Here is a 13675-nt window from a genome sequence, read left to right as displayed (position 1 = left end):
GTAAACAAAAATTTGGCCGCAGTGTGCACGATCATCGGTGCGCATGCGCAAAACTATGCGCATGCACACCGATGATGGGGCGCGCATGCGCAGTGCTGCCGCTATTTTTTTTAAAACAGATGCAGATTTTTGTTTCAAGTTCCGGGGGGAGTTTCATTCATTTTATTCATTTATTTTATTCATTTAATTGTTATTTTTTTCCTTTATTTTATTCATTTTACTTTTTTTACAAATCCGGGGGGTTTTTATTCATTTATTTTATTCATTTAATTATTTTTTATTTTATTTTTCACGGGGGGGGGGGGGGGTTTATTTGTTAAAATTTTACAGGAAAAAAATGCAGAACTTTGGACAGATGGAGACTCCATACTTTCCAACACAGGAAGGCTTCACCTTCATCCAACAGGTTCCATTGGAGGAGCGTGTACCAGGGCAAAGCCATTTCCTCCATTTCTATCAGCAGCAAACAAGATAAGAGAAAATGGTGGGCCGCTCAGGTCGGCCGCGTTGGGTCCCGAAGGTCAGCCGGGTTGGGTCCCGAAGGTTGGACGGTTGGTAAAAATGGGTCCTCGGAAAAAAAAAGTTTGAAGAACACTGCTTAAAAGCACACCTTGCCTGTGTAACTGGAAGGGGCATTTGGGATATTACAGGAATGGAGTGTAGGAATTGGACACCATTGCAGGAACTCCAGGCTCTTAAGGGAATACATTCCTTCAGCAAATAGACCCTTCTACTCCTGTCAAAAGCTCATCAAAAACCTTTTTGCAAATTTAACTTTAAATTCTCCCGACTGATCCTGGAAAAGGCAGCAACTAAGGTGTGGTGGCTTGTCTCATTAAATGCAATTCAACTGCAAGGGTTGGAAAAACCCCAGCACCTTTCCCTCCCAATACACTTTTAAATTATCCAAGTCAGCATTGATCACAGAATGTACAGTGCAGAAGGAGGATATTCGGCCCATCGAGTCTGCACAGACCCTTGGAAAGATCACCCTATCTAAGCCCACACCTCCACCTTATCCCCGTAACTCCATCTAGCCTTTTTGGACACTAAGGGCAATTTAGTCTGGCCAATCCACCGAGCCTGCACATCTTTGGACTGTGGGAGGAAACCGGAGCACCCGGAGGAAACCCACGCAGACACGGGGAGAACGTGCAGACTCCGCACAGACAGTGACCCAAGCGGGAATCGAACCTGGGACCTTGGAGCTGTGAAGCAACTGTGCTAACCAATGTGCTACCGTGCCGCATAATGTGAGTGGAGGGAGTTCTAGACAGAAACGGTCAGTTTATCCACAAAAAAAACAACAGCTTCATAAGATGTCAGGCCACAGAATAAAAATCCATTTTTTTAAATTAACTCTTAATAGCTGCTTTTTAAAAAAGTCTCACACCATCTGTAAAATTAACTGTGTACAGTTGCTTGCAATGCCAGACACTAATCAGGCTTCAGACGAAGCCCATAGCAGGATAGAATTTTGAGACCACATTGTAGTAACACAAGTTAGTGAGTGGCTCAATGACACTTATGAGGCACAATAGAAATTAGCACGTTTCTGCTTAAAAAAAGGAGACAGCAATCAAACTCCAAGTCTGTCTGCAGCAGGAGCCTGCTTGGGTAGATTAGTTTGCTTGAACTGCATGTACTCTGCTCCCATCTTTCATAAAGCCTTCTGTAAATGAAATACTGCAAAAAAAAAACCATAGAAACAAGCATTATGCAGTAAACTGATTCGTTCCCAGTACAAACTTCAGTTACTCCGCAGTATTGCAACTTATCCATGTGACACTTGCTTTGCAACTCAAACTGTAGCCTGTAAACTCTGTAAATTGCTCTTCTTTAGATCAAGGTTTTTCAAAGTGTGGGTCGCCGCAGGAGGGTATCAGAAGGCTTGCAGAAGTGGGATCGAATTGCATTGCACTGCACCCATCAGCAGTTAACGTAGTTTCCCAATGGCAGCATTTAGAAGCCTGGAAAACCTTGCCTAAAATGTCAATTCGGTCCTCTCCTGATGTTGGACTACAATGAGGACAGATTTCACCGTTTGGAATTTTGGTTTATTGCACCAGTTAAATCAATATTTCTCTTTTAATTATTCTACATAAGTAACTTCAATGCATTGAGGCCCCGGACAGGCGCCGGAATGTGGCGACTAGGGGCTTTTCACAGTAACTTCATTGAAGCCTACTCGTGACAATAAGCGATTTTCATTTTCATTTCATTGTATTTGGTTTCGGGGACATAGGGGCTGATGGACATACATTTACCAGGAAGATCACAATACCTTGGGGGAAGTGACTGTTCATGCACCACTGTAGGTCAGAACAAAACTGTGCTTCATATCTTAAAATCGTTCCTAATTTGTGCTCAGCATTTCTACCCAGAAATGTGGAAAGCTGAGTGCTGATGAGTGAAGGGTGCTTAAGGTGGCATTGATTAACCTACCAAATTGTTAATGCGGGGGAGACAACTTCTCTACTGAAGGGTAGGATTGGCAAGATCATAAATGATCAGAAAATCACTAAGCGATTTATCTGTCCATTAATAGACAATAATAATCTTTATTGCCACAAGCAGGCTTACATTAACACTGCAATGAAGAAACGCTGAAAATCCCCTCGTTGCCACATTCCGGCGCCTGTTTGGGTTGTAGCCATCTGGGATGGCCATTTGCAAAGTAAACATGGATACTTGTAAAGACTCAAGGGAAATATGGCCAATACAGAATTCAGGCAAACTCAGAGCCTGAATGTATATTTGCCGACAGAGAACCAGACAGTATCGAAACCCCGAGCCGATTTGCAGTCTAATGACCCATTTCCCCAGGACAAAGGACTGGTACTCGGGTATCAGATACAATTCCAGACACATTGTCACCACTCCCTCTACCCAGGAAGTCCAAGCTCAATGACTGCTCAGGGCACGCCCAGCCACCATGGCACCCGTCCCTTTATTGGCTCGAATCGAAGGCAGTAATCGAAGCCTGCCTTTGGATTGGGTCCAAAGCTAAGGACTGTCCAAAAGAGCGCGAAACCCCAAAGGATAAAGAGAGACACTGCCATGTGTTTGATCTCTTTTGGCCCTGGCACACCGGCACTCTTCGGTCCGGCCTGCAGGACCACGACCAGAAGCAAGTTCAAGATCAACGATCGCTACCAGACGGATGAGCCCAGCAGAACCGAAGTTACTTCTCCAGACCCAGCCACTCCAAATCCGAACAAAGGCCTTGTTCCTCTGCCAAAGCCGGGTGCCTGAAAGTTAAGTACAGGTTGTTGTAGTGTTAGGTGTAATTTAGCTTGTAGTGTTTTTATGTTGCATGTGTGAGTTAATCTTGTGTGTAAATAAACCATTATTGAACTTGAACTAACTGACTGGTTGTTGGGTCTTTTATCAATATCCGGTTGAACCTTGTGGTGGTATCATCTGATACCTGGAGACTCTGAAAAGCAATATTACTCGAAATTAAGAAGGGTAACATTATTGGCGCCTCCTGTGCAGAATTGGCAACAGTTATTAGTGACACTAGTGGGATAGTATTCCACTCATCAGAATCGGCAACAGGGGACACGGAATGAGAATTCAGAATGTCCAAATTACCTAACGGCACGTCTTTCGGGACTAGTGGGAGGAAACCGGAGCACCCGGAAGAAACCAATGCAGACACGGGGAACGTGCAGACAGTGATCCAAGCCGGGAATCGAACATGGCGCTATGAACTAAAGGGGGGGGGGGGCGGAGAATTAACTAAGGGAGGGAGTCACGTATCCTCATTAAATGATAGTTTTGGAGAAGCTGCAATCACAGCAGGATGTGTGTGAATCTGCAAACGTAGGAGTGTCTATTTGCTGATTTCAACGTGGTAACTGTTCTCAGTAGTGAAGTTAAGCCTGATGCTTTTCTGTTAAAAGGTGTTTTTAAGTCTTATGGATGTTAAAAGGAAAGTAAGAATTACGTGGTGTTGTATTCTTTGGGAGTTGCATTTGAATTAATGGTTGCTAAGATGTTCACTGTATGTTTTAAAAAGGTTAACTTTAGTTCATAGAATAAACATTGTTTTGCTTTTTAAAAAAGTACTTTTACCATTTCTTCTGTACCACAACCTGTAGAGTGGGCCGTGTGCTCCCCATACCACAATCTATTAAAAGTTGTGAGTCAGGTGAACTCCATGATACACTTTGGGGTTCTCTAAACCCTGACCCATAACAGGCCCTATCCAAAATTCAGTTCTAATTGCTGAATTTAATTGAGCATTGGGCGTGTTTAGAAAGATCTGCAAATGGGACTCAGACTGTTTTGTTACTCTGCATCTAATTGTTTTTCACCCCTCCACACCACTGACCACGAAAATTGTCATTCCCTTCTCTCTCTATTTTAATTGAACGTCTGCCCACTTGTGCTGATTTCAAGTGTCTGTGAACACGCATGTATTCAATCACCAGTTAACACAAATCTCAGCGGTTTCAACACTTGGAATGGTGTTGAGAAAGGGGAGACAGGAAGTCTGAAAAAGGATATGCCTATTACTTTATGTTACCCTACATTTTAGCTTTGAACTGCGTTTCTGCAAGCAATAATTAAAACGGCAAAATATTATCTCAAAATATGTGTCTCATAGTACAAACGTAGAATCCTATAAATACTCAGGCAGCATGTTCAATGATATAAAAATAAATGGCTGAACGTTTCAGGTCGATGACCTGCCATCACAGCCATCAGATGCTGTTTGATCTGCTGAGTATTTCCAGTATGGTCTGTTTTGAATTCAGGTACTTTTCATCTGGGGGTCAGTCAGCTGACTTATCCAATCCTCACTCAATGCTGACATAAATTCAATGCACCAGGAGCTACTGAATAGTGATTAGGAACAGGTAAACTAGATGGTTTTCTTTCCCTCCTTTGCCTGGGGCAAGAAAACATTAGTGTCCCAAACACTGCCTTGACTCAGGATGGACTAGGTAAGCGAACATGACATAATAAAAATAATAATCTTTATTGTCACAAGTAGGCTGACGTTAACACTGCAATGAAGTTACTGTGAAAATCCCAGAGTCGCCACACTCCGGCACCTGTTCGGGCACACTGAGGGAGAATTCAGAATGTACAAATCACCTCACAAGCACGTCTTTCGGGACTTGTGGGAGGAAACCGGAGCAAACCCACGCAGACACGGAGAGAACGTGCAGACTCCATAGAGACAGTGGCCCAAGCCGGGAATCGAACCTGGACCCTGGCGCTGTGAAGCAACAGTGGTAACCACTGTGCTTCCGTGCAGCCCACATGGGTCCCAAAGGTAAGCCAGTCGGTAAAAGTTGGTCCCGAGAAAAAAAAGGTTTGGAAAAACACTGCTTTAGACTGACTGGTGAAACAGGACTAAAGACTGGTGAGCAAACAGTTTTAAAAAAAAAAATCACAGCAATAAAATCTGCCTCTGGAAATCATAGGTTGAAGGAGTTAGTGGATGAAGAAAATTGAAAATCTGCTGATGAGGAAAATACAGTCTTTACTGTGAAATAGCTGCATTTCTATGTGATAAAGTAACTCCACAAAAGGTGAAGCTATTGTACTGGCTGAACTTTCTCAAAGAATCTTTCTTCTCAAATTACATTTTTTCTCCTCTTTCCAAAACCACCCCAAAGGCGATAGAATGTAAAATTCGTCACAGTACATCAGAGGGACTTCCGCACCGTATTCCCGACCCCGTTCAATTTGGAGTCTGTGCATTATTTCACGGGGAGGCCACATAATTCACTTCTGTAAATACTTTCACACTGATGCCATGGAAACTGGGTTTGATACTCGAGCAAAAACAAGTGACCTCTCCTTTCATGCTGATCCACTGATGGTGTCAATGGGAAGTATCTGTGCACTTGCTGATGCCACTGATGGCTGCTCTCAGGATCCAGATAAAGTCAGGTTGTTGTTGCCACCTGTTTTACTGCACCCCTCGTGAAAGGATTGAAAACCAGAGGGCACAGGTTTAAAGCAATTGGTTCTAGAAGAAAAATAACATGCGGAAAAACCTTTTCACAAAGCGAGGCCTAGAATGCGCTACCTAGGAGTGTGGTGGAAGCAGATTCAATCCAGGCATTCAAGAGGAAATTAGACTTATCCAGAAAAGGAGAATGTGCAGGGTTATTGGGAGAGGGTGGGAGAATAGCACTAAATTAATTGCTCATTCAGGGAGCCAGTACAGATAGAATGGACTAAATGGCCTTATTCTGCGCTGTAATAATTGTTATCCTCTGTGATTGTGTGACAGCGGCTACAAAACAAATTAAGTGTCACGCTGTGGCTCGCGGTAGCACTCTGGCCCCTCAGTTATAAGGTTGTGGGGATTCGTTCTTAAAATATTTTATTCAAGGCATTTTTATATATACACACAAAAGCAAAAGAACAATCAACCAAAATTGTAAACAACCAACGTCCATTCCTCGACAACCCACGTCTAGGCCTCCACCAACCCCTCTCCCATTTTAACCCCTTACCTTCCCATTCCCCCCCCCCCCCCCCCCCCCACTTTGCTGACCCCTCAAACCTCCTTAAAGAAATCGATAAACGGATCCATCTCCCGAGTGACCCATCCAGCGACCACCTCAAGATTAACTTGACCTTTTCCAGTCTCGGGAATTCCGCCAGGTCGCTCACCACACCCCCACTTTCGGCAGCTCCGAGTCCATCCACCTAAGCAAGATCCGTCTCCGAGCTATCAGGGAGGCAAAAGCCAGAACATCAGTCTCCCTCACCCCCAGGACTCTCGGGTCTTCCGACACCCCAAATATCGCTACCTCTGGACTCGGGACCACCTCCACCCCCAGCACCTCGGACATGACATCTGCAAACCCCTGCCAGAAGCCCTTCAGCTTTGGATATGCTTAAAACATGTGGACATGATTCGTGGGCCTCCCCGCGCACCGCCCGCACCAATCCACTGCACCCTCAAAGAACCTATTCATCCACCCAGCCATCATATACACCCTGTGGAATACTTTAAACTGCATTAAGCTTAACCTCACACACAATGGGGACGCATTCACCCTCCGCAAGGCCTCTGCCCACGTCCCAGCCTCCACCTCCCCTCCCAGCTCCTCCCCCCACTTACGTTTAACGCCCCCACCAGGGTCCCCTCCCAATCCATCAACTCCTTATAGACCTCAGACACCTTCCCCTCCCCTATCCCATCCCTCGACAGCACCTTATTCTGCAACACCAGGGGTGGCAGCCCAGGAAAGGACGGCACCTCTCTTCTTATGAAATCCCGGACCTGCAGGTACCTAAAACCGTTCCCCTGGGCAACTCGTACTCTTCCTCTGGGTCCTCCAACCTCACAAACGTACTCAAATCGCTCGATCCTTGCTCGCCGCCACCCCTGAAACCTTGCATACAGCCCCTCCCCCGGCACAAACCTGTGGTTGTGGCAGATCAGTACCATACCGAGGCACTCTCCAGTCCCAAGTGCTACCTCCAGTGCCCCACACCCTCAGGGCCGACACCACCACTGGGCTTACGGAATGCTTTGCCAGCGACAAAGGCAGAGGCGCGGACAATAAAGCAATAAAACACGTTCCCCTACACAATGCCGCCTCCATCTGACCCCAAGCTGACCCCTTCCCCACGACCCATTTACTAACCATGCCGATGTTCGTCACCCAGTAATAGCTCATCCTGTTCGGCAACACCAGCACCCCCCCCCCCCCCCCAAAAGAAAACCCTCCTTACCCGTGGAGTATTCCCCGCACAAGACAATGTGCGCATCAACGCATTAACCTTCTTTAAAAATGACTTTGGGATGAAAATTGGGAGGTTACTGTCTGTACCCGCCCTGCCAATGACAGCGGCAGCACATCACACCTCTAAAAGCCCCTTTGATCTGCTCCACCAAGCGAGTCAGGTTTAGCTTATACAGCTGCACCCAACCCCGCATCACCTGGATGCCTAGGTATCTAAAGCCTGCCTCCACCACCTTAAACGGCAGCTCCTCCAACCATAAGACCATAAGACATAGGAGTGGAAGTAAGGCCATTCGGCCCATCGAGTCCACTCCGCCATTCAATCATGGCTGATGGGCATTTCAACTCCACCTGTTGGGTTACAGGTATAGGGTGGATACGTGGGTTTGAGTAGGGTGATCATGGCTCGGCACAACATTGAGGGCCGAAGGGTCTGTTCTGTGCTGTACTGTTCTATGTTCTATGTACCAGCATTCTCCCCGTAGCCCTTAATTCCTCGCGACATCAAGAATTTATCTATCTCTGCCTTGAAGCCATTTAGCGTCCCGGCCTCCACTGCACTCCGCGGCAATGAATTCCACAGGCCCACCACTCTCTGGCTGAAGAAATATCTCCGCATTTCTGTTCTGAATTTACCCCCTCTAATTCTAAGGCTGTGCCCACGGGTCCTCATCTCCTCGCCTAACGAAAACAGTTTCTTTGCGTCCACCCTTTCTAAGCCATGTATTATCTTGTAAGTTTCTATTAGATCTCCCCTTAACCTTCTAAACTCCAATGAATACAATCCCAGGATCCTCAGCCGTTCCTCATATGTTAGACCCGCCATTCCAGGGATCATCCGTGTGAATCTCCGCTGGACACGCTCCAGTGCCAGTATGTCCTTCCTGAGATGTGGGGCCCAAAACTGGACACAGTACTCCAAATGGGGCCTAACCAGAGCCTTATAAAGGCTCAGTAGCACATCGCTGCTTTTATATTCCAACCCTCTTGAGATAAATGACAACATTGCATTCGCTTTCTTAATCACAGATTCAACCTGCATGTTTACCTTTAGGGAATCCTCGACTAGCACTCCCAGATCCCCTTTGTACTTTGGCATTATGAATTTTCTCACCGTTTAGAAAGTAGTCTATGCTTGGATTCTTTTTTCCAAAGTGCAAGACCTCACATTTTCTCACGTTGAATTGCATCAGCCATTTCCTGCACCACTCTCCCAAACTGTCTAGATCCTTCTGCAGCCTCCCCACTACCTGCCTGACCACCTAACTTCGTATCATCGGCAAACTTCGCTAGAATGCCCCCAGTCCCTTCATCCAGATCATCAATATATATGGTGAACAGCTGCGGCCCCAACACTGAACCCTGTGGGACACCGCTGGTCACCAGCTGCCATTCCGAAAAAGAACCTTTTATCCCAACTCTCTGCCTTCTATCAGACAGCCAATCCTCAACCCATGCCAGTAGCTCACCTCGAACACCATGGGCCCTCACCTTACTCAGCAGCCTCCTGTGTGGCACCTTATCAAAGGCCTTTTGGAAATCCAGATAGACCACATCCACTGGGTTTCCCTGGTCTAACCTACTTGTCACCTCCTCAAAGAATTCTAACAGGTTCGTCAGGCACGACCTCCCCTTACTAAATCCATGTTGACTTGTTCTAATCCGACCCTGCTCTTCCAAGAATTTAGAAATCTCATCCTTAACGATCGATTCTAGAATTTTACCAACAACCGAGGTTAGGCTAATTGGCCTATAATTTTCCATCTTTTGTCTTGATCCTTTCTTGAACAAGGGGTTACAACAGCGATCTTCCAATCGTCCGGGACTTTCCCTGACTCCAGTGATTTTTGAAAGATCTCAACCAACGCTTCCGCTATTTCTTCAGCCACCTCTCTCAGAACTCTAGGGTGTAGCCCATCGGGGCCAGGAGATTTGTCAATTTAAGACCTTTTAGCTTTTTTAGCACCATCTCTTTTGTAATGGCAACCATACTCAACTCAGCCCCTGACCCTCTATAATTTTTGGGATATTACTCATGTCTTCCACTGTGAAGACAGACGCAAAGTACTTATTAAGTTCTCCAGCCATTTCCTCGTCTCCCATCACTAGCCTTCCGGAATCAGTTTGAATTGGCCCAATGTCTACTTGGCCTGTCGTTTGTTTCTTATGTATTGAAAGAAACTTTTACTATCATTTCTTATATTACTGGCTAGCCTGCCTTCATATTTGATCCTCTCCTTCCTTATTTGTCTCTTTGTTAACCTCTGTTTGTTTTTGTAGCCTTCCCAATCTTCTGATTTCCCAGTGCTTTTGGCCACTTTATAGGATCTCTCTTTTTCTTTGATACATTTCCTGACCTCCTTTGTCAGCCATGGCTGTCTAATCCCTCCCCGGATAATCTTTCTTTTCTTGGGGATGAACCTCTGTACAGTGTCCTCAATTATGCATACCTCCTCTCCCGCCCTCTAGCCTCAATTGGGAACACCTCAATCTTCCTATATTTAACTTGTACCTGGAGAATTCCTCCAAAATCCCCATAATGTCCTTGATGCGTCTGGTCATCCGCATACAGCGAGGCATTGTGCTGTGCCCGGCACCCCCCCCCCCCCCCCCCCCCCCCCACGCCACCTTGCGCTCAATCTGTCTCCAGTCTCTTGACGCCCTAAACGCCATTGCCAGTGGCTCTATCGCCAAAGCGATGAGCAACGGGGAGAGTAGGCACCCCTACCTGGTTCCTGATACATCCCAAAATACCCCAAATTCACTCGGTTCATCCGCACACTTGCGCCCGGGGGGCTTGCATAGCAATCGGACCTAGTCCAAAAATCCCCTGCCCGAACCACCCAACACCTTCCACAAATACTGCCACTCCACACGAACAAATGCCTTCTCAAGTCCATTGTCATCACTACCTCCACCTCCTGCCCCTCCAAAGGCATCATAATTACATTGAGTAGCCTCCTCACATTCACTGTCAATTGCTTCCCCTTCACAAAACCCATTTGGTCCTCGCCTATCATCCCCGGGATGCAGTCCTCGATTCACGGAACTTCCAAAATTCCATTGCGTTTTACATGAAAGAATCTTTGTTATCTCAAAGAAACTAGGAAAAACATTAATTTTTCGAAATAAATTCTGAGAAATGCTGTTATCATCCGATTCAAATTAAACTGATTAATAATCCTGTAGGTTACCAGCAGAATATTAGCAATTTAAGATAAACCCTACATTGCACAGCTCCAGTGCTCTGTCACTGCAATGTAAGAGGCATGTCTCTCTGGCAACTCCAGGAGCATTGTTCTCCCATTTCAATACAACTTCCTCATCCTGAGCAAACCGCACCTGGATAATAGCTCAAGCAAACAATGAAAGCAAACTAACTTCCAATGGCATCATGAATGAATAAACTTCAAGCGTTTGAATGGATCAAGCAATAGATTCTGATGAGGAAGTCCTGGTCAAAATCATCTCACAGTTAAAGAAATGTTCTTGATAAATATCGTGGAAAGGGGTTTTAAAGATGTGGAATATGAAGTTCTGACCGCATCTGAAATTCAGTTTAAGTGTGGGTAATATATTGGCACTTAGGCAACAGCAGTTTTCACTAATAAGAGAATATGATGCAGAGTCTAAGGACAATAGAGTTTCAAAAAGTCTTCACAAAGGGTAGTAATTTTGGGGTCCCATTCATGGCATGTCTTCCCTTCAAAGACCAAGCTCTTGTACAATTCCACACCAGTGTTGTTCTCCCTGGTGTAAGTCTCCATAGAGAGTTTATCAACTACCGATGGCAGAGCTCGAGTTAACACTAGCCCATGAAGTTAGTGATTCCAAATAAACTTGTCGGATTTTAACCTGGTGTTGTCAGACGTCTTACTGTGCCCACCCCAGTCCAACACCGGAATCTCCACATCATGACTAGCCTATGAAGCAAACATGAGAATACTTTGCAACAAAGCAGTTGGTTAAGTGAAATATGAAACCCTCAACTTGCACAATTCACCTTGCTCACATACGGAGGTAGTTCCCCGTGTGTGTGTGCATAATTTTCAAACAAAGGTTGTGATATACAACATATATAAAACGAGACATTCTTTACAGTAAAAGGCTAGATGTTCTACTGACTGGTTTTACACCCTTACTCACATTGATCTGTTACCAACACAGTGGCAGCTTCTGTTGCTCATATTGTACCAAACAACTTACAGAACTTTACGGACTTGATCACAATCAATGTTGCACAAAAAGTGGAGCACAAAGTTATCAATTATAACATATATTCAAATCCACCCCAATATGTACACATTACCATTCTGTCATCATCAGTGGGTCAAAATCCTGGAGACCCTCGCTTAACAGCGCTGGAGGAATACCTTCAGCACACGGACTGTAGCTGTTCAAGTCACCACTACTCTGGATTGGAAACGAATGTCAAGACTTGCTACTGACACCCACATCTCAAGGAAGAATGTTTTTGACATGTGATAATTTGATGTGACAGGGTGATTCCTTTTGTATCAACACCCTTGTCTGGCTCCCTGCCAAATCCTCTAAAAGATGCCAAAAGGTTCCACAAATAGTGCATAGGCTCCTAGAGAACACCTCCAACAGTTTGAAGAAGAAACTGGCCTCGGCTAGTATAAAGGGTCATGCACATGCAGTTCACAAAGGCAAGGCACATTTTAAAAGAACACACAATTTCTTTAAAAAGAACAAGTGTCACGCTTTATGCACTTTACAGACATGTATCATTGCTCGACATCAATTTGACCAAACAGGGAGTCTGGAGACGGAAACAGACAGTTCAGCTGCTTCACTCAACATCAGCAGGGTGATGATGCCCTTGTGGCACCACTGCATCATACTGGAGAAGTCAATCTGTGAAGCAGAGAATATCTCACCAAAATTCTATCCATTACATCGAATTTATTTAAAGATAATGCTAAATCCAATAATCAAACTTTGATGCAATTGAAAATACGTCAAGCATCTGCTTTAAATATAAAGATTATTGCCTCAAAAAAGTTCCTCAGAAACCTCTGGGTCTGCTGCTTCTATAGATTGTCTTAACTGGGACAGAGGACAGCACAGTATTGTGTGGACATGATGGCGGCAAACAAATCACTCAACTTCTCACTTCCTCCAAACAGAAGATTGACCCTTTTACAAGCCACACAAACAGGAAGCATTGCGAATAAAATGGTTTGCATCTTTGTCCTTTGTATTCACCATTATTATTTGTGAGTCACAGATGGTATTTTCGACAGCAATCTCCTGGGCATGTTTAGCAACACCATGGGTTTGCGTCATTCTTTGCCTGATGTGTTATCTTTCTTTAGTTCGCATAAGACCTACGATAGGACTGGATCTTTCACAACAGCTCAGTAGATAATTATTTAGAGAAAGGCTTGATTAGCTTCTCAGGTATTTAGAACAAGTCAGGTACGGCCAGCCTAGTGTTCAACTGTTAGTTGAACATAATAAAAATAAAATACTCCGGATGCTGGGAATCTGAAATAAAATGCAGTGGGCAGCACGGTAGCACAATGGTTAGCACTGCTGCCTCACAGCGCCCGAGACCCACGTTCGATTCCAACCTTGTGTGGGTGGAGTTTGTACATTCTCCCAGTGTCTGCGTGGTTTCCTCTGGATGCTCCGGTTTCCTCCCACAGTCCAAAGATGTGCAGCTTAGGTGGAGTGGCCATGTTAAGTTGTCCCTTAATGTCCAAAGATTGGGTGGGGTTGTGGGGCTAGGGCAGGGGAGTGGATGATGCTCTTTCGGAAAGTGGATGCAGACTCAATAGGCCAAGTGGCCTCCTTCTGCAATGTAGGAATTCTATGATTCTATGAAAATGCTGGAAAGAAGAGTCATATGGACACAAAACGCTTTCTGTTTCCCTGTCCAAATGCTGCCATACCTGCTACATTTTTCCAGCATTTTTGTTTTT

General features: G+C 45.1%; 1 protein-coding gene across 5 annotated transcripts in view; it reads right to left on the bottom strand.

Annotated features, from left to right (window-relative positions):
• The window catches only part of nbeal1 (neurobeachin-like 1), a 355441-nt gene that overhangs the window by 266485 nt on the left and 75281 nt on the right, over positions 1 to 13675 (bottom strand). Inside the window, exon 1 of one of the 5 annotated variants that reach the window (XM_038787849.1) lies at positions 12037 to 12152. The exons of the other annotated variants lie outside the window; for them this stretch is intronic. Coding sequence (XP_038643777.1) covers positions 12037 to 12039 — 3 coding nt within the window. The 5' untranslated portion in view covers positions 12040 to 12152. Of the gene's footprint in view, positions 1 to 12036; positions 12153 to 13675 lie in introns of those variants that run through there. 5 annotated transcript variants of the gene reach the window in all.

The sequence above is a fragment of the Scyliorhinus canicula genome, chromosome 2, assembly GCF_902713615.1.
Source record: "Scyliorhinus canicula chromosome 2, sScyCan1.1, whole genome shotgun sequence".
NCBI classification, from domain to species: Eukaryota; Metazoa; Chordata; class Chondrichthyes; order Carcharhiniformes; family Scyliorhinidae; genus Scyliorhinus; species Scyliorhinus canicula.
This window is presented reverse-complemented; position numbering and strand designations above follow the sequence as displayed.